General features: G+C 33.6%; 1 protein-coding gene across 2 annotated transcripts in view; it reads right to left on the bottom strand.

The window, feature by feature from the left end:
* Window positions 1–20,743, bottom strand: part of GABA-B-R1 (gamma-aminobutyric acid type B receptor subunit 1) — a 160,992-nt gene that overhangs the window by 34,568 nt on the left and 105,681 nt on the right. For both annotated transcript variants that reach the window (XR_014878399.1, XM_085192452.1), the window contains exons 5-10: window positions 19,203–19,419; window positions 7,309–7,477; window positions 5,634–5,749; window positions 5,432–5,559; window positions 5,046–5,187; window positions 343–493 (exon numbers count right to left, since the gene is read on the bottom strand). Coding sequence is in view for 1 of the 2 variants with exons in the window: in XM_085192452.1 (XP_085048578.1) it covers window positions 343–493; window positions 5,046–5,187; window positions 5,432–5,559; window positions 5,634–5,749; window positions 7,309–7,477; window positions 19,203–19,419 (923 nt within the window). In the remaining variant the exon portion in view is untranslated. The remainder of the gene's footprint in view (window positions 1–342; window positions 494–5,045; window positions 5,188–5,431; window positions 5,560–5,633; window positions 5,750–7,308; window positions 7,478–19,202; window positions 19,420–20,743) is intronic.

Here is a 20,743-nt window from a genome sequence, read left to right as displayed (position 1 = left end):
CCCCATTATTACCCCACGAGGAAATAAAATATTTATTTAAATTTATGAATATAAATTTAAAGAAATGAGAATTCATTTCTTCGCTCTAGTGTCGAGGCAAAGCGCAGCGCCACCACAACACGCAATGCCTTCAGAACTCGGAGAACAATGGAAAACGAAATATGTTGACACTAGTTTCCCTCTGCCTACCCTGCTGCAGATTACAGAGTGACTCCACAATAGAAAAAACATATTAAGTATACTAAATAGGCTAAAATATTGCACATACATTACCAACAAACATCAGCTAGCAAATAGTCTATCAAAACCCTTCAAACATAATTCTCCACTAAAACAACTCACCGTCGGTGTCTATGTAGAATATTGAAGATGATCAGAGCGATGGCTGCCAGTATGCCGGCGATGCAGAGAGCTGTCATGCAGGCGAACAGAGACAGTGACACTGTGCGGAGCTCGTTTACCACTACCGTGCGGTCGGGCGGGACTTTACCACCTTACAAAATGAATATTTTTTTTTTTTTTAATATTTTAGAAACTTTTTAATGCTGGCTTTTGAGGCCAGTCGTGGCGCGAGTCATAAATGTGAGTGTAAATGTGATAGGTTGTGGATTCGTTTGCCAGTCGAGGAAATAAAAATTTTTAGATTTCCATTTTCTTCGCTCTGGTGGCAAGGCAAAGCGCGGCGTTAAGCTACGCCACTCAACACGCAATGCCTTTAGAATTCGGAAAATGGGGACCGGAACACTGGGCTCCCTCAATCTACCCTAAAAAAATGCTTAAATTGGTTTTATTTAAGTACGAAAACGGGATATCGAATCATTCTTCTTCTTCAAGCTATATCCCGCATATAGCAGAGTAGGCAGAGGAAACTTAATGCTAAGTTGTCATTCCCTACTTCCAAATCATTAATTTTTATGTTATCAAATCCTAGTAGAGAAGTATGATAATGAAGATTTAAAAATTCTAACATTATTTAATATCATTTATTCTAACAAAAACAAGCAGTCCATTTTACATACGACATTAAACAAAAATATATAGTAACTGTCTGTCCACTGATCGTAAAACTTTAGCTGTAAAACCAATGCAGCAGTAAGGAGAATGAGGGGTTTCGTTCTTTTATTATCACTCCATTCTGCTGTCACTAAGAAGATTAATAAAACATTCTTCTGTTCTGTGCTTAAGAATTAAAGAATTCGGAGCTATTCAGTTTTTAAACAAGCTAAGCTGCTTTGTAACGTTCCCATTCGCTATCTCAGATTTTTCATTTTCGTACGTTCTATTTAAAAACTGCGATTTTTGTATACAAAGAATGTACTATTTTACACGTTTTAACATAAGCTATAGCACCACCTTTTATTCACACGACTGCCTTTAATCATCCCTGCTCACCGTAATGGCATTTGGGGGTAAAATTTGTGGATCGCTTACGAAATTTTGGTGTAAAAAGTATTTTTATAAAAGCTCGTAAAAGGATACTAAAGAGAATAATAGGTCATTTTGTTTTTTTTTTATTATAATGCTTCAAAGGACTAGGAAAATATTATGATTATTATAATAAACTAGCGACCCTCTTGCGGCTTCGCCCGCTTGTACTACTGGATTATTCATATAATGTATGTTTGCAAAGCACTTAAGATAATGTGAACATTAATTAAACCCTAATGCAACCCGCATTTTCGTAATTCCAATAAGAATTTTCCAATTGTTTTAAAATAAACACAAATAACAGAAAACTTAAACGAAAGAAATTATAAACAACAGACTACCTACTATTCTCTTACCCAAAAATACTTCAACGAAAGATGTAACCAACTATGTCGCGTGGAAATACATTATAATTATTGGATAACTCCAAAATACGTGCAATCACTTCTAAATTTACTTTGCCAGGCGCAGAATTGAAGCATTCTCTCGGCCATCTCCGTAGTAGCTCAGAACGACATCAGAGCGTTGGTCCGAGCGTGGTCCCAGGCGAAAACCTGCTTTAGAGCAGACACATGGAAGGGGAGGGGATTGAAATTGAATCGGTTTCTTGAGGAAGGCCTAGATTAAACGACCAAGATGACTGCTCATGAGTCGGATTTGGAGGAGGATAGAAAGTTCCTCGGAAGAAGACGTCTGACCTCGGGCGGCCGGGTATGCGGAGTGCTGCTCCTTAGGTGCAGGTGACCCGATACACCGGCGCAACGGAATACGTTGGACGCGAGGCGACCAATGTGTGTGAGGTTCCGTACGACCTACAGGATTCCTCGTTGAGTAATACTCGCTAGGGCATTGTGATGTCATCAATGTATAGTGCGTAGAGAGCAGGTGACAAAATTCTGACTGGGACAACGGCAGCGATCGGGTCGCTGCTAGCACTCTCAACTCGTGAGAGTTGAGAGTGCTAGCAAAATGTCCTGTCACTTACAAAGCAGAGCGGCAAAGACATGCGCGACGTGCTGGGGGGTGCCCGCTCTGAGCACTTTATGAAGTAAGCCCGGGTGCCAGACGCGATAGAATACGCGTGCTACGTAAAGGAAGACTGCTATTGCACACTCTTACTCTCTCTCGGTTGATCACTGACCACCAGAGTGGTATACCCGCTCGCCAAACTGCTCACTTTGTGGGTGGATGTGTCACTGAAGAAGTGAGAGGAGTAACTTCTCGAACAACTTGGCGACCGTACTAAGAAGGATTATAGATCGATATCCCTCAGCAGCATAATGAGCAGGCCTTCCTTCCATGCCCGGGGGAAAGAAGCCAGGCGGGTGCGGCGGATCCACTATTATAAGCAAAATGTTGCGGGGCACGACGGACGCGTGGTGGGCGGCGAACCGTTAATCAGCAAGAATTTTTTAGTACTGTAATTTTAAATCTGTGCTACTAATCTTTTCAAGTACTTATTATTATATATTTAAATGACTATTTTTAAACGGAAGAAATTATAAACAAAAACCTACCTACTAATAACTAATACAAAAAATATGAAACCAATATCGCGCTGAAATAATACATTTAACTGAAATTATTCAATATGTGAAACGCATCTAAATTGAGCATTCTACCACTGAACCACCGATGACTGCTCATCACGCGCTTGTGTATAAATAAGCAAAACGTCGCGAGGCGCGTTTCGCAGCAAGGATGTTTTACTATTTTAACAACTTCTAAAGTACTTATTAAAATGAAAAAACAGTAAAAGACAGTTCATCTACATTAAATGGCCAACGTAACTAACATACATATTTATATGCTGAGAGTAAGGTATAAGTAAAACTTGAGTCGGCACAGCTGATGAGTCAACGGCGTGATGTGTCAACAATTAAATGCGTTTTTCTCTAAAACTATTCGCAATTTCGAAATAGTGTAAAAAGCAAATTTTATCTTCGTTTAAGGTAGAAAATTAATAAAGGATTTTAAAAGATAAGGATTAATACCATTATGGAAAAATATCCCTCACAATAAAAAATATATTGAAATTACTATTTTTAGACAGAAATATGATCACTACACGTTATCCTTAAAAGATAAAAATATGCTCTCGCGGACTTTTTTGTAGATCTTATTAAGAGGAACAATACTCCAGTACATTTTTTTCATGTAGTACTTACCATTAAAGCAGCGCATGCGCGAAAGTGTCTCAACGGGTAGGACTTTAGACACATTTATCGTATTTATGTTAATTTACATAAGAATGTACAAATAATAAACTATATATAAACCTTCTACGGAAAATACTCGAGCTAATGGTGAAAACCGCTTCAAAATCCGTTGGGTGGTTTAGAAGAAGAAGAGTTAGAAACAACAGACAGACACGAAAAGCGACTTTGTTTTATAAGATATAGGATAAAAAGTTTAGATATTTTGTTTATCGTCAGCCATTATTATCATTTGTAACTCAGAAACAAAGATATTAATCATATGAATTACGTTTGATGAATTGAAGTTGCCGTGGCGCAGAGATTCAAAGGTGACTATAGCGCGATGGTAGTGGGTTTGATCCCCATTCAGAGGAGCACTGAATTATTATTTATTAATATCTTCATTTCTCCGCTGTGGCACCAAGGCACAAAAAAACAGGCATTGAAACCCGCCACTCAACACATAACGCCTTGAAAAAATCAGCGGAAAGTGGGGAACGGAGTGTCTTAACACTAGGTTTCCTCTGCCTATCCTGCTGTGTGCAGGAAACAGCGTGAAGCTGTATTCTAATCAAAATTAAAAAAAGGTCATAAAAATTTAAAAGCATAAAATTAAATGTTAGATATAAAAAACATTATTTTTATTAATGTAGAAAAAACATTTGCACACTTAAAGCTTACGATCTAAGGAATTCGAGCCATTAATGGAAGTGCCCCGTCGTGTAAATACACTGCACTTAAAACTTTCAGCATCAATGATATTGTTTCTCATTTATTCAGGGACGGCAAATCGAAGTAAAGATAGAAATTAAAATGTTTTTCGGCCCATTTGGCTAATATCCACCAAAATTTCAAAGAGAACAGTCAAAGTGGGGGGTGTAATTACTCTTCCGAGTGTCTCCGTCGCGCTGAAGTAAAGGAAAGATAAAATCTTGGAATGCCAACACGCAAGTAAATTAAAAGAGTCCGACGACATCGTTTTTTCGTTTCTATTTATTCCTGTTTGTGTACATTTTGATTATGATTTTATTTGATAAAGGTTTTTAAATAAATTTCTTTGGAAAATCTTATATTGCAATCGTATTAGTTCAAATTTAAACTTTTCTTAATTTTTCCTTTATTTATATTGTAAGTCTTAAATCTCATAACTGTAAGTTCGTGAGAAGTACTCTATAGATTTTGATTTATCGGCAAATTTTTAAAAATGTTAAGAAAATCTTTAAACCTAAATATATGATATTTATTTCAGCTTGTCTTGACAGACGGATCTCAAAGTAATTCTAGAAGAGTTTCGTACCTTTTTTTGAGGTAAAAATATACTGAAAATGTTTAAAAACGATATCGTTTTTAAACTATTTTACTTCCAATATGCGATCACGTAGCACGCCCATATATATTTGAAAAGAATCGTGTACTTACCAACCCACCGCTCCCTATCGAGCCATGTAAGGTTGTCAGCCTGGGTGTCGTAGTAACCCAACTTAACGTAGTGGTTGTCCGTGAGTTGTTCTATCTGTGTCAGCGCTATGCGATCACCTTGGGAAGAGAACGCGACCAAACCCTAGAAATTGTTAGGATATTAGACATTTTGACGTAGCTTCTATAGTAAAAAAAGATTTTTTTATACATTTCTATTAATTAAACATAAAATTTTACAAGCTATAATTATGTAAATGATATGAAAAATGTAATATTAATTTCAATGAAGTCTTCCGAAGTGAAATCGGCAAAGTCGTTAGGATGACGAGCGCAATATCTCATAATCAATATAAACCATAAAACAATATTCTCTCGAGCCAACTCACCGAAACGCCGAGAAAGGACGTCGAATTTATTGCTTCGTAAATATCATCTGCTATTTTCTTATTCGTGTACGTAAAATTCTTCAAGCTTAGACCATTTTTCTCTAATTTCTCCATTGTTTTGTTGAAAGCTGGAAAATAAACTGTTTTTTAGCGCCATCCTTTCATTAGTTTCAGTCATTTTGTATTCATGGATAGAGGTTACCTAACGCGACGGCCCAAACAGCGTCGTAGGCTAAAGGCGCTTCCTGATATCCCTCTGGAAATCTCTCACCATCAATGTTATAGCCGGCCTCACGGAGTGCTTCGTTTAAACGGGATCTGTTTGTTATATAAGCAATCGTTTTATATTCTTGTTTTTTTTTATATTTATTCTGTGAAATTAATTTGAATAAAAATATTGTATGAGGCCAGTCGTGGCGCAAGGCCATAGGCGTGTGACTGTAAGTGCGATAGGCTGTGGGTTCGATTCCGACTCGAGGGAATGAAATATTTAATATTTTTAATTTTTTGCTCTAGTGTCGAGGCAAAATTCGGCGAAAAGTGGGGAGCGGAGTGTCTTAACTATCTCTGATTACCCTGCTACGATCGGAACAGAGCATAAAGGGCGTAAAGCTGGAAAAAATATTTAAGATAATGTGTAATTCATAACAATTATTCTTTTAAAGTCAATGAAAAACTAAATAAGCTATTACTAAAACTTAATTATTATCTAAATACATAGTTAATTTAAAAACTCAAATATTTGGCGAAATATTAAAACAACATTGTTTAAAAGAAACAAAAGCAAAAATATTTTATTCCGTAATTTAGTAACTTGTGTCCGACCTGTCATCATGCACAAAAGCTTTGTGAAGTATTTCGGCATTTGGGGCGTCCGCGTCTGTTAAAAACACGCGCGCCAAAAGAGTTTTCTACATTTTGACGTTTCGTTGGAAATACGTACATACAAATATTCAGATAAACGTGAAATTCTTATTTGATGAAGCGACATACCGATAAAGTCACGTTTCGAAGACTGGTATCACGAAGAGATGCCAAGAGGTATTCCTATTGAATGTCTCTTGTGGAAAGAATAGAATATTATCACTCAAGACGTACAAGTTTTGACAAGCGGTTTTATTTAGGATCGAACCACTTGAATGTCTTGTCTCCCGCTTTCTGGATACGTACAAAAGAAATCGTTGTCGCATAAAATTGGGTTTTCACAACTTTGCGTGGATAAATAGAAACATTTATGAGGGAAATTTAGGATTTATCAATGTATGTTTAGATAAATGCAAATAGAATACATAAATATTTTTCTTTCATTGATTTACATATATGTATACCACATAAGAAAGTATATAAACAAAGATATATGTAGGAATAACGGAAAACTTATATTTAAAAGAGATCTCTACAAGAAACTCTTCAATGTAGAAGATGTGCTAATAAAATAATTAAGAAAAAGGAACACGAAATATTAAAAAATTTAAGTAAAGTTAATTAAAATGTTGTTTAAATCAGATATTAAAAGTGTTGAGACCGATTGCCAACCAATATAGAATTAGGAAGGTCCCATAAACACGCTAATTTTTTCATAGTAAGAGGCAATGTATATGCCACTTTGTTTAAATATTTTCACAATTCTTTCTTACAGTATATATTTAAAAAATATAATATAATTTTCAACCTTTGAATAAATTTTTAAATTTGGTATTAACGATACCGCTTGTTAGAATCAGAACACGAATTTCATGCATACGAATATTCGAATTGTGACCTTTAATTAGTAACATTTAATTGAAGCAAAATGGCATTTTACTCTCACATAATTCACCTCTAACCTTTTCCCCTAACGACGTAGACAGATTAATCAAAGTAAAAAAAAGTCAAACCGGAAGTCTTCCGAAGTCATGCCAGAGATAGTCGTTTGATTGGCATTTTGATTCCACATCAGGGCCTCGGTGGTGAGGTGACCCTCAGCCGCCTCCCGCATTTGTTCCGGTGTACACTCCAAGCCCTCCCGCTCTAAGTTTGTCTCGAACCAATTATCTTCGTACCAACCTATATCAAATAAAATAAACTTTTAGTTTAATTTCTTCAATGTTATTTTCTCTTCTATATATCTATATATATAAAATCGAAAGGTCACTCACTCATCACGAAATCTCAGAAACTACAAGTGCTAGGAACCGACGACGGGACGGGAGACGGGAATTTTCGAAGACGGGAATTTTCAATATTCAACTTCTAAGGAGTTGTTTTTGGGGTCGAAAGTTTGTATGAAACTTCGTTACTACAAAGACTAGAAGTCACAAATTTTGCATAGACGTCACTAGGACGTAGTCATGGAGACAGAATTTAATAATAACATAGTTCACGCGGGTGAAACCGCGAGCGGGCCGCTAGTATTATATAAAAAAAAGATAATTAAAATAAATGTAATAATACACAAACAGAGATATAAATTTTAGTTATAAAGTTTATTTTAGTGAGGCCAGGTGTGGGGGACAAGCGCGTGACTGTAAAGGCGACAGGTTGTGAGTTCGATTTCCATTTGAGGAAATTGTTTTTTCGCTTTAGTGTCGAGGCAAAGCGCGGCGCTGAGCTCCGCCACTTAATAAGATAATTATAAAATAAGGATCGAAGTATCTTAACTCTATGCTCTCTCTGCTCATCCTATTACATGTGGGATGCATCGTCAAGTTGAAAAAATATATGTCTATGGTTCAAACAATTTAAAATTAAATTGCTTACTCTGAGAAATTTCCACATATGAACATAATATTATAATTAAATTTTATAAAGCGATGCTCTCCATCGCTTTGTTATTCTTTCGACGGTATGCAAACTAGTTTCTAGGTGGGTAAGCAAATGTAATAACAGTTTGGTGCTCAGCAATATGGAAAGCGTTTTTCAAGGTATTTTCTGCTCGTACGTTTTAATTTATGCACATTCAGATATATTAAATTAAGTAATATAATGAAATATAATGTTTTTACATATTGGTAGGGATTTTAAATTTTTTGTTTAAAATATATTTTGGAGAACAGTTTAAAAGATAATCGAATATATTCGATAAAATGTTCTGTTATTTGAGAAGGTGATATTGCTTAGTTTTTATATTTGATTAATTGTAACATTATAAATTAAAATAGATATTTTTTATGGTTATTTCCACTGCGAAAAATAAAAAAAATATACTAAAAAAAAACTACGTAAATGCAATTTTTGGTCAGTATGTATTTTATTTATTTTTTCTTAAATTTGAATATTGTTTAATGTGTTTTTTTATTAAATTTACAAATTAAACTTTTTTAACTCTAGTAAGATGGTAAGCAACGTTTCAAAAATCGAACGGTAAGCGGGTACTACTTTAAGTATTAAAAAATAACTATCATTTTGAGTATTATAAATTAACATAAAGCTATAGTTTATTCATAAATCACTAAAGTTAAATAACTACAATAGCAAACATAGAAATCCATAGTAAATTCTACATGAGAAAAAAGGTTTTCCGCCGAAGTAAAATCTATGATATACGCCCGTTATCTAGCCTATATCATGTCATTCTCAAACTTTCAATGGGACTTTTATCGCGAAAAGTCGTAAATTGCAAAAAATCTCTCATTTTCATCTCAGTAAATGTGTCGATTATATTTATATGAATTGATCTCTTGGGAGGAAATTTTATAGAGTATAATAAAATTTTATGAATGGATGAGAAGAGGAGAAAAGATTTCGAGGTCTATATTTATTCGGGTCAGCCGGATGCTGATAACCTGGTGGAGTTGACATACACACTTTTGGACTAAAGCCAAATTACCACTCCAAGAATATTTGCCCTTAGTAATACCTATGCGGGAATAAACATTCACAGTTGAAATATATGCTGACAGCTTTGCTTATATTTTTCCTGAATATTTATTCTTTAAGACTAGAAGTAACGGTAAATTTTATGAATTACTTATATGAATCAATTACTTATATGGTGAATATAAAAATATACGATAGTTTAGTATATATATAATTTATTTGTAAAGATCTTCCTTAATAAACGAATAAATAATCATTATTTTGTACTAATGTTTGACTTATGACACCAATCTAACAATGTCATAATTAACATTATGTAAATTGGTAGTAAAAAATACATCTTAACAGATATATAAGGTTTTATATAAAGAATCATAATATAAAAGATGTCGTTATTACTTTGTTTCGAAACCTTAAGAATCTTTAAATTACAAACAACCGATTTCGTAAAAAAAAAAAAATTTACTAAAAAAACCATACATGTACGTTTTACACTATTAATTTTAATAGTGTAGAATTTTGAATTAATTTGAATAAATACTATGGTCTAGTTAGACCTAGAGATTTTTTTTCAAAGACCCCCCCCATTTTTCAAAGACAATAGACCTAACAGCTCCAATACATATCTTCATATTCGTATATGCAAATACTCATATATACATAGGTAAATCTCAACGTCTTCTCACTCATGAATTCTACATAAACTAATAAGAACAGGAATTATGGAATAGTATAATATGGGTTATTGGCCCCGTGCTCGCTAAGTTGACATATTTCATTATCTACTGGGAACTAGAGCCGGGGTCGTGAACAGAATATGTAATGGCGAGGCGAATATAAATTTAATTAACACCCCCAAAATAGCTTTTATGTATTATATGCATTGAGATATTGAATATTAATTAAAATTGATGTTTAATATTAATTACAATATAAGTTAAATAAGTAAAAGTATAGCGTTTATCGTCACACTTCTCGCGGAGAAAGGTAAAGGTAGCCTACAATATGTTATGATAATAAAAGATTACATTTTTTGAACTAAATACTTTAAATAGATATCACTTTTTTGTCTAGTGCTCCTGTGCTACTAGGGTTGGTGCCCAAGTGTGTAACTGTAAACATGACAGGTTGGGGGTTCGATTCTCACTCGAGGAAATAAAATATAAAACAATAAAAAATATGTCGTTGAGTTTTCCCACTCAAAAGCAATGCAGGATTGATTTAAAGCGGGAACGTGTCTAATTGGGAACGAAGTATCTTAGCCCTGAGTTACCAGGATCTCTCTGCCTATCCTGCTACATGCGGAATACAGCGTGACGCTAATAGTAGTAGATTGCTAATAGTTATATTTAGAATAAATGTATAAATGTCAATGTATTATATAATAGGAAGGCAGAATACCAGAAAATCCCACTGGGAATTCGTGGTATTAACCCAAAACGTACATCGTGTTACGGATCCCAGATACGGATATCCGATTCGAATACAAGAACCAGATGTGCATTCAACCAAAATAGTACACTTCTCAGTTACATCGTTCATGCTGTCTTCCAATGTCCATGAAATGTTACAGTACATTTCAAATGTGTTTAAAGTCGTAAAGGTAGATTTATCTTTTTAAAATAAAGAATAAATAAAATTGCTATTGCTATTGCTATTGTATATATTCCATTCTTTTATTTTAATAAGAAAATTTATTACTTAACATGTTGACGACATTATGAGGCACGCTCATGTGAAAAAGTTTATAAATTTATACATTGCATCTTCATAATAATTATTATATTATAGAACCCAGCTGACGTTTTTAAAACATTAATAAAATTGTATTCTGGAAGGGATGGATACTTATGTGCTGGACCTGTATTCCCATTCCAGTTTTTTAAAATATGTAAGTGTTTAGAACCCAAACCTGAGGAGGTTGTAATGAGATTTTTAATAGATTAGGATTAGTACGAAACTAATATCAATCTCAAATATATTAGTGTATCTAGTCATTAAGATTAAATAAAATGTAATATACAAATGTATCTAATAATCTGTTAAAAGCTAAGAATAATTATAAAGTTTGATAAATTTAGACGAATCAATTAACTCGACTTTGGTGTAGACTTCACAAAGTCAAGTGGATATAAATATCAAATTTACTTAATAACAAATAAGTAAGTAGTTATTTAGTCGAGAATATAGTGGTGAGACGAAAATCAAAACAATAACCATAATAATAAATATCTTATAGGACAATTCATACAGCTATAGGATTACAAGATAGACAGAATTTGTATCATATTGCTTAGTCCACTAATCATTTCTGTCCCATTCTCTATTATGTTAGTTTTAGTGTGTATTTATAGAAAAAAATATTCGTTTTTTTTTAAATATAGTTAAGTATAATTAAGTTTGTAAGTAATTTATTGTAAGCAAGTAATGAATGTTAAAAACGATTAACATTTCATTTTAAATTAGTTATTTAAAATTATTAATCAACATTATTTTTTAAAATTAATTAACTCTTTTAAATTCGAGATTTTTTTAATCAATAAATATTTTTTAATAAACTCTGATACACAAGATACAATAATTTAAATTTATTTTTTAATTAATTTATTTTCAAAAATATTTCAAATTTCTTTATCACATTTTTGAAAACCCCGATGCTATCGAATACTTCGTTGGAGGTAGACTGAGGTGGCATTCGTCTTTTAGTTGACAAAATTATACTGAACTACCGCCAACGATTTATAAATTGAATCGCGTACTGCCCTGGAGTCTAGCAAAATGAGCTGATTGTATCTTGTCCTCTGATATAATGGGATCAAATCCCAGGCTCCCAATCGTCTTCTCTGTCGAAATTAGGATGGTTTGCAATGGCCTCGTGAATTATTTTAGTAATACAGTTGAGAACTTGCGGAAGAAATATATCTAGAGATCTCTTCATCATAAAAAATATTCAGGATATTGGTAAATATGAAAACTTGGAACTCATTAGCTTAAAATCACCATTGGAAATGGTTATACTGCATCTGCATAACTTTGTTGTAGGTAATGTATTAAATTGTTCCGTTTATACTAAGTCTTTAAAGACAATTGTTCATAGAGGAACTGGAGCCGTTCATTGAACACAAAGTGCCTATTGTATTTACTTCTCTATAAGGGTAAATTGGTGTTACAAACGTTTGGTTTGTTTTTCTTTATTTTATTCTTAGCTGATGTGTAAAAAAAAAGAGTTATTATTTAATTAATTGGGAAAGTATATTTATTGGTTTTAGCAGACTATAACTCAATATAAAATATATGTATTTCTTTGTAACTTTTAAAACTAACAAAAAATAAAAGAATTTTTCAACAGTACACGAGTAGATGAAGGCAGGAGAACTAACAAATCTAATTTTCAAGTATTTCCTATATTACATTAAAATAAAAACAATAAAAATGTTTCATAAAGTTTCAGGATATTTCTTCTTCATTTCTATGATGGAGTCCGTCGTAACACTTTTGGGTTTAAATACTTAAAGCGAACTGAACGAGAACGTTAGTACATTCATACATATTTATTGAAACTTTATTCGAGCTTTGCACATCCAGTTGATGATTAAAAGGTTTTGGCAACCAATATGCTATTTGCACTTCTTCTATTCAAATTCCGTAATATGCTTATGCCTCGTAAATTCCTTTTCAGAAACGGAAGTTTTACTAGCATTATTCAGTATTAGACTGTAAACTGTTCGGTCGGTGACGGTTGGATTCGATTCCCATTCGAGGAAATTAAATATTTAATATATTGATTTCTTCGCTGTAGCTTCACGCTGTTTCCGGAATGTAGCAGGGTAGGCAGAGGAAACTTGGGAAGCTACTGTTAAGACATTCCGCTCCCTACTTGCAATCAAATTGTGAAGACGTTGTATGTTGAGTAGCGGAACTCAACGCCGCGATATACCTCGACACCAGAGCAAAAAAAAGAAAATTTTAAATATTTCATTTCCTCCCCCCATATATAAAATTTTAGCTTTTACTAATTTTTAATTCCATCCGACCTTATTCCTGATGCATTAGGTAATATACGATCTGTGCAAGTCATTTATCTAATGCGCTCCATTGAGTTTGGTCACTGGAACGTGGATAGATGAGTAAGCTTGGAGAGAGCTAATGAAAAACAATTATTAGATTATCACAAGACTTTCTGTAGTGAAGAGAAAAAATGCAATCTAATAGAGAAATAATACTAGTTAAGAAATTTAAGCAGCTTTTGATTAGTTTTTTATTTATATAAACATAAACTTATGTATGTTTAATGATAACAAATGAAATTTATTGGTAAGACACTCTGTTCTTCAATTTCCGGCTTCCGCCAAGTTTTCGAGACTTTCTCTACTTTGCGAGTAATTGAAAATAACTAAGTAAGTCTCAGTAAACGGGATAAGTTGCGGATTCGATTCCCACTCGATAAAATAAAATATTTATCCTCATTTCTTTCCCCAGGCATCAAGGCAAAACGCGGCGTTGAGTCCCGCCACTCAACTCGCAATGTCTCTGGAGGCGAATTCGGGAATTTAGCGGAAAGTGGGGAACGGAAGTGTTATAATAAGAACGGAGTGTCTTAACACAAGGTTCCCGGGTTCCTTCTGCCTACTCCACTGTATGCGTAATACAGCGTGAAGCTAAAAAGCGATATCTCGATATTTGACTCTGTGTGAGATTACCACATTTCAAATCTATATATATAAAAGGACTTGTCCTCACTGACTGGGGTAAGACGCACGCACAGCCGTAACCGCTGATGGTAGTAACGTGAAATTTGGACAGATGTTTATTTTCGTAATCTGGACATCCACTAAGAAGGAATTTTGTAAAATTTTAACCCTAAAGGGGTAAAATAGGGGCTCAAAGTTTGTATGGAAAAAAATTTAAACCGGCACCGATTTTTATAAAATTTGAAATTTAGATTTTTAAAAGTATTTAATTGAACACGTGTTTCAAGGTTTTCTAGATTTCAATCCCTAAGGGTGCAAATAAGGGGTTGAAAGTTTGTATGGAAAAAATCTTTAAATCGTCACCGATTTTTATAAAATTAGAAATTTAGACTCTTAAAAATATTTCATTGAACACATGTTTCATGGGTTATTAGAATTCACCCCTAAATACGCAAGCGAAGCTGCGCGCGTCCGCTAGTCGTTATATATGAACATTCACCAATCCCAATGTACCCTTGTAATAATATTGAAATTGATAACAAAGAAAATCATAACAAAACATAACAGCGCTTCAAACCACCCTCATGAATAAACAAATCAGCTTTTATTGATGTTTCATTTTAGGAGGAACTGAAAAGTCAAAGTTTATATAAACAAGTAACAGATGCAGGCGTCATTTGAAAGTTTCAAACAATAAGCTTTTCTAATACTTTAAATTTTCTATAATAATAATTAAAAGTTAATTTATACTAATAAGGCCGTCGGATGTGGGTTCGATCCCCACTCGAGGAAGTGAAATATTTATTTACGTTTATATTTCCATTTCTTCGCTCTGGTGTCGAGGCAATTCTGGAGGCATTGCGTGTTGAGTGGCAGAACTCAACTGCGCTTTACCTTGAAATATAACTTTTAATAAATATTAAACTTCTTCGAGTGAGGATCGAATCCACAACCAGTCGGTTTACAGTCAATTTTTGTGCTGCGCCACGACTGGCCTCAATCTGCTTCACGCTGTATCCCGCACATAGAAGGGTAGGCAGAGGGAACCTAGTGTTAGACACTCCGTTCCCCTCTTTCTGCCGATTCAATTTGAATATAATATAATTTAAATAATTCATTATGTCGCTATATATTCCAATGGAAGTAGAATTTCATAAAACATATAATTATGATTAAGGTGACCTATTTCTCTTGACGTTACCTAACTCGAGCCATTTTGTGACGTTTGATAATAATTTTAGAACTTATTAGATAGGAGACCCACCGTTTTCATATATTTGAAAGTGACATTTGCGACGAAAGGTTAAAGGGCATTTGAAAAGGTTACAATGCAGTCTGCTATCTAAGCGGTCGGGTAGAGTGCGGTCAAAAACTATTATAGTAGAAGTAAAAGAATTAAATTAGTTTTAAATAAAATTCAACAAGTTAATACTGCAAGTTTTTTTTTTAACAAAAAAGTAAATTAAATATTTCTTATTTTAAGAAATGAAATATTTAATATTTTCATTTTTTTCGTTGGTATCGAGGCGACGCGCGGCCTTGAAATCCACCACTTAATAAGCAATGTCTCGACGCGGTAAATGAAAACGTAGTGTCTGAACACTAGATTCCTTTTTAAAAAAAAAAAACAAAAAGGTAGTAGTAACTAAACACATGATCACTGATTGATGCATTATTTGATTTACACGTTATACGTTAACAATCGATTGAGCAATCTACCACAATCTAAGCTAATTACCGCCTAATATGATTAGTACTAATTAAATTTAATTAATTAAATCAAGCTGTCATTATTAGTAATTTGTCGTTTAATATATTAGATGAAAACGTCAGAAATAGACAATATCGTTTTATTTTAGACTAGTGGGCCCGTGCGGGACTACGCCCGCTTGTAATCTTTCCAGAAACTTTCCAGAATCCAATAGTGAAAACCGCATCTAAATCGGTTAAGCCGCTTCTGAGAATAGCGATAACAAACGCACAGACAAACAGACAAAAATTATTGTTTTTGGTTCTATTACTTTAATAAAGGTTCCCAATAACATTTTTTTAAACTATCCTCCAAGTACAGAAACCGACCCTCTTACGATTTTATTATAAGTATAGATTATGGCCTAGGTGCTTTTAATAAAAAAATAGTTTTATAGTTGTATATTCTTTTTTTTATTCCTTCTGGATCCCGAAAAAATATTTTAGAATTCTATTGGAAGCACGCTCATGACAGCTTAAAATAAATTGAATAGGATAGAAATTATACCTTTGGAAGTACTTTTTTTAAATATTATAGGTACATTGAGCCAATATAATTTTTTATGGGTAAATATAACATACAGAAAAAGGAGACAGTCGTGGCAAAGTGGCACAAAGTATGTGACTGTAAATGCGACTGGTGGGTTTGATTTCTACTCGAGGATGAAATATTTATTTAATTTTATATTTTCATTTCTTCGCCGGTGTCCAGGCACCGCCACTCAACAGACGCAATGCCTCCAGAATTCGGCGGAAATTGGGGAATGGAGCATCTCAACACTATATTCCCTCTGGCTACCCTGCTGTGTGCGGGATTCAGCGTGAAACTAACAATTTTTTAAACTAGAAAAATATCAAAACGGAAAATCTAGATTAAAATAGAAAATAGGTCACATTGTCTGTGTAATCTACATAAAAGTTGATAATAGCGATATTATATATGCCAGTCACAATTCTTTATTGATTTCACGCGGCCTTGCGTGTGCAAGGATAGCAATGCGCGATGGTTGACGAGCTAGCAACACGACCTATGTATGACATAAACTACGAAAGATTGTTTGGACTGATAGCAGAATAGATCTAGATATAAATATATAGGTACTTGTCTATTTACTAGTATGTTTTTAATAGTACACGGAGAAAGGCTCTATTCTTTGTTTTCAAATAAGTAATTGTAATTGTAGGAGCACAGGCCGCCCTCCAACTAGGTGGACCGACCTTAAGAAGACAGCGGGAATCCGCTTGTTCGAAGGGCGCAGGACCGGATGGAATGGCGAGAATTAGGGGAGGCCTATGTCCAGCAGTGGACGTTGAGAGGCTGATGGATGGATGGGTGAATTGTAATTAGAAAAAATTGATTAGAACTAAATTTAAATTGAATTCGAGAGAGAAATCTATTGAGTTTTTTTTTGTGGATTTTTGGTATAAGTTTCTTATTGATTTGGTAAATCTGTGTCGTTATATTTCACCAAAGCCTTAATGTCTTTAAATTATTTTTTTAGTGGTGTTAATAAAGCTATTTAAAATGTTGTATACATGTAATTATCAACAAACTGTCCTTTCATTCTATCTTTGTGCCACTTTGTTAGAATATAGTTACAGCGTTATTATCTAAATGGGAACAAATAAATATGTATGACATTAATTAAGACCGTCGTGGAGCAACGGCACAAGAGTGTAAATGTAACGTGACGGTTATGGGATCGATCCTCACTTGGGGGAATTAATTATTATGTATTAATATTTTAATTTTTTCGTTCTGGGACCAAGGTAAAAAACCCGGCGTTCAGTTCGAATGCCTCGAATAATTAGGCGGAAATTGGGGAACGGAGTGTTTTAACAAATAAGTTCAAGTTCAAGCAGCATAGCAGAGTAACTCCACACATAGCAGAGTAAGTTACTGCTTAGTGCTTACTCTACTAGTGTTAAGACACTTCTGTTCTTCTCTTTTGGAAGAATTATGGAAGCAATGTTCGGTGAATTATGGAAGCAATGCGCATTAAAACTCAACGTTTGGGTTACCGTTACTAGAGCGAAGAAATCAATACTATGACGAAATATTTAATTTCATCTCTTCAAGTGGGAGTCGAACCCACTACCTTTCGCGTTTACAATCACGGCTTCAACTAAAATAATAAGTTAATTTAATTATTCTTACTACTTGATATAAATGTTTGTATAAAAAGGAAACTTATATTACTTTATAAGGAACAAAACAATAAGCCAGTGTATAATCTAATGCAATTTTTTCATTTATTACTTGCTTTTAAAACAACTGCGCAACGTTTTATATCTCCCTAAAGACAACACAACTTTTATAATGTAATATAATCCACATTGTATTTATAATATTACGAACGTGTATTATTTGAATAAAAAGCACAAGTGAGGCTGTAAACAAGATTGATTGTGGGTTCGATTCCCGACTCGAGGAAATGAAATATTTATTTAAATTTATATTTGCATTTCTTCGCTCTGGTGTTGCCTTGTTCCGCCACTTAACGAGCAAAGCCGGCAAATTCGTCAGGAAGTGTCTCAACTCTAGGTTCCCTCCTACCCTGCTGTTTTGCTTGTTTTATCTATCTATATCTATATATATAAAATCGAAAGGTCACTCACTCATCACGAAATCTCAAAAACTACATGTGCTAGGAATCTCAAATTTTGCATAGGAGTTACTTATAGGACGTAGGTGCTTGCTAAGACGGGAATTTGCAATAATCTATGTCTAAGGTGTTGTTTTTGGGGTTGAAAGTTTGTATGAAACTTTGTTACTACAAATGCTAAGAGTCTCAAATTTTGCATGGACGTCACTTATAGGATGTAGGTATTCATGGAGACAGAAACTAATAATAACGTAGTTCGAGCAGGCAAAGCCGCGCGCGGGCCGCTAGTTTGATATATTATTTATTTATTTGATAAAAATAACTTTTAAGCACATTTTATACGACTTGACGTCCAACCTAAAAGCATTAGCCAGTTTCGCCTTTAGTCTCGCGGGAAACGTAATACCGTGATGTGATTTGCTACATGGCGATATAAAATCAGTGTTCACAGTGGAAAACGGATACGGAAATAGAATTTTACAAACCTCAAAGATATTTCACGGTACAAATATTTTCAATTGAAATGTGAAAGTTTTTAGTTAATATAATGTATTTAATTGTGGAAAATAAAATAAATTAAAAATAATATGACCTTAATAATATTTAGGCCAGTCGTAGTGCAGGATCACAATCAGACGTGAACACGACTGGTTGTGGGTTCCATTCCCCCCCGAGGAAATGAAATATTAATTTAAATTTATATTTCTTCGGTCTGGTATCGAGACAAAGCGCGGCGTTGAATTCCGCCACTTAACATGCACAATCTGCTTGCTTTCACAATTCATCAGAAAGTGGAGAACAGAGTATTTTAACACTAGATTCCCTTGGGCTGTGTGCGAGATAGAGAGTGTAACTGATATAAATATTTTTTTATTTCAATAATCTTCACAGGTAAACAAATAAATACTCCTATAAAATTGTACTCACCTATAAAAAACCAAACATATGACTTCCCATACAGCTTATGTTTGTATACTTCACAGAGGACTCTCCTGGCTGCCACCACATAAAAAAGTCCAACGATGACTCTGGCATCTTGCCGTCTTAGGTTCCGTACAGCATCACTAGGGTCTGATAGAAAGGACTGCCTCGTCACTATTTCTATGCCAGATTTCTTGCAATGAGCTTCTAAATCTTCAACAGTCTGTAACATAGATATTAAGTTCAGATAAATTTTATCAAATAAAAAAAATATGGTTTAATCTTTTTTTCTTTAAACATCAAAAGGAAATGTCGATTATAGCAAAAAAAATCGTGCAAGATTTTTTAAATTATTCACTGTTCCGCACATAGCAGAGTAGGCTAAGGGAACCTGGGAACTTAATGTTAAAACAATTCGTGTCCATTATGCCACTTCTAAAAAATATATAAAAGTATTCAAAGTTTTAAGCATAGAAAAGTAATTAGGAGATAGTAACTTTAGTAAGCATACACAGTCTTTGTAAAGATAACATTTAAGGATTTCTCACTTATATCTTTAACTAAGACGTTTACAATGATTATTTTATTATTAAGTCTAAAAACTACTTAAATAGCCATAATAATTTTATGTAAGTTGTAAAACTTAATAAGATAAGGTAAGGTTTATGAATAATTTAGTGATATATTGTAGTAATGTGAAACAATAATAAAAAATCAGCTTCACGCTTTAACCCGCACTTGTATTAGGACACTCCCTTCCCTACTTTCCATCGAAATCTGCAGGCATTGCGTATTGGATTGCGATGAAATGAATATACAAATTTTATTAAATGACAAATTTCATAATGTCTCGAGTGGGGATCGAACTCACATCCAGTCGATTTTACATTCACATTTTGTACCCCTATCGCACGACTGGACTCTAAACTAAAAAATGTTTTTTTTTTAAACAATAATAATAGCAAAAATTAAAAAAAAAACACACTAATAAAATTAGGTGAACTTTTCGGACACCTCAGTTACAGTAAACAACAAATATAAATAAATATAACACGGCGCTCAGCACTTACGTAGAGCGGAGGCGGATGCTCTAATTACATTGAGGTAGCTTAAAAGGCTCGACTTCATTCATTTCGGACAAACACACTGTACACAGCCGTAACCTTATAAAAAAGTTTCTACCATCCCACCATAAATGAATTTTTACTCCCGCTGAAGTTGAAGTTCCATACAAAGGTATGATGAATATATGAAAGGAAAATATGCTACGTTTTTAGTTTTTATGCATTTCGTTATATATTTGAAGATATTTAGATACTAGCTTCTGTGTTATTTTTAGTTTATTCAGGTTAAAAACGTGGAATTTAATTATTATTTACTCAATTGCACCCTCATTTTCGCTAGCTTTGTATCTAGGTTAATACAATTCGGTCATTCGATTTCAATAACATATTTTAATATAATTAATTATTTATACATATTGTTTTTGTTTGATTAAAGTAATAACTGGAGTTATTTAATTATGAAAATCATATACAATTTACATT

This window comes from Heliconius melpomene, chromosome 11 (assembly GCF_056956725.1).
Source record: "Heliconius melpomene rosina isolate 202511_hmr_F chromosome 11, ASM5695672v1, whole genome shotgun sequence".
NCBI lineage: Eukaryota > Metazoa > Arthropoda > Insecta > Lepidoptera > Nymphalidae > Heliconius > Heliconius melpomene.
Note: the sequence above shows the minus strand (reverse complement) of the source record. Positions and strands in the feature narration are given on the sequence as shown.